This window comes from Aplysia californica, unplaced genomic scaffold, assembly GCF_000002075.1.
Source record: "Aplysia californica isolate F4 #8 unplaced genomic scaffold, AplCal3.0 scaffold01105, whole genome shotgun sequence".
NCBI classification, from domain to species: domain Eukaryota; kingdom Metazoa; phylum Mollusca; class Gastropoda; order Aplysiida; family Aplysiidae; genus Aplysia; species Aplysia californica.
Window position 1 is genome coordinate 135,731 of NW_004798375.1, and position 1,267 is coordinate 136,997.

Sequence of the window (1,267 nt, forward strand, 5' to 3'; positions counted from 1 at the left end):
AGAAGAAGAAGAAAGAGAAGAAGAAGAAAAAGGAGAAGAAGAAGAAAAAGGAGAAGAAGAAGAAAAAGGAGAAGAAGAAGAAGAGGACGAAAAGGCACTAGAAATCTGCTGTTACTAGGGTTGGGTCGGGCTCGCAAAATCAGCGTCCGCGAGTAACGAACTACTCGCTGGCACTACCCGCAAACGAGTGGACGGGTAACGAACCGTCCGCTTGTGAAGAATAGTTCGCTACTTGCTACACATCGGACAGAGACAACAGTTCGTTTAGCGAGCGAGCGGACGGGCGGACCGAGAGACTCCATTCATTCGAGCGGACGGACGGGAGCGACTCCTTCCATTGTCTACAACTTACAACCCACCGCTACCCAAAAAAATTAATTAAAAAATCACCCTCCTGCCTCACATTGTAGCTAGGCGTTCATGGCGGAAATCTCCCCCTCCACCCCCAGCCTTTGCGATAATTGGAACGTACACAGTGTGCCCCACGCACGAGGTGAAAGGTTACACACATAGTACTACGTCACCAGCCTCTCTCACTCCTTGAGGCATCGCTCGGCTAGTGGCTTGAAACATTACGCCTAATTAACAAACAATAGACCGGGGCCTAACCTCGCGTCGAGTATCTCGTCTGCTAGAGTTTGTCCGTTTGCCCGCCCGCCCAGTGAATAAAATTGTGGAGCGGACCCAAAAAACGAACTGACTTGAGGCTTGAGGTCCGCTCGCTGAGTGAGTCAAATTGTGGAGCGGACCCAAAAAACGAACTGTCTTGAGGTTCGCAGTTCGCTTTCATGGCCGTCTGTTACCCGTTCGCTCTGACTGAGTCCGTCCGCTCGCCCCAACTCTAGCTGTTACCTTGGGTTGAGCTCCAGCGTGGGCTGCAGCAGTCGGAGCCTCTCATCCTGGCTCTTGTCGGCAAGCGTGGTGCGCAGGAAGTGCCGGGCCGAGCCCATCTCCATCACTGTGATGATGCACGGGTGGTTTTCCAGACGTTTGGTCACCTGGGCGAAGTTGGAAACATTATGTTTAGAGGGTGGTTGGTGGGTGTTCTGGTCTGGTATGTTCCTTCTTTTCTATCAAACTTCTGTCGTCAGTATCTCTCCTCCTTTTCTTTGTAGTTATATTACTCTCTAGTTAGCGGTTACAGCTCTAATTTTCCGCACCGACGTGATCAATTTGTATTGCACATGCCATAAAAGGCTTACTTAATCTAAAAGAAATGAAACATTTTAATGTCAGTAAATACAATGACAAAATAACACATCCCCCC

The 1,267-nt window shown here is 49.6% G+C and overlaps 1 protein-coding gene across 1 annotated transcript in view; it reads right to left on the reverse strand.

The window, feature by feature from the left end:
- Positions 1–1,267, reverse strand: part of LOC101861407 (heat shock protein 75 kDa, mitochondrial) — a gene marked incomplete at both ends in the record, with an annotated part of 22,745 nt that overhangs the window by 2,110 nt on the left and 19,368 nt on the right. The window contains 1 exon segment of the mRNA XM_013090008.1: positions 853–998. Within this exon segment, the coding sequence (XP_012945462.1) occupies positions 853–998 (146 nt within the window).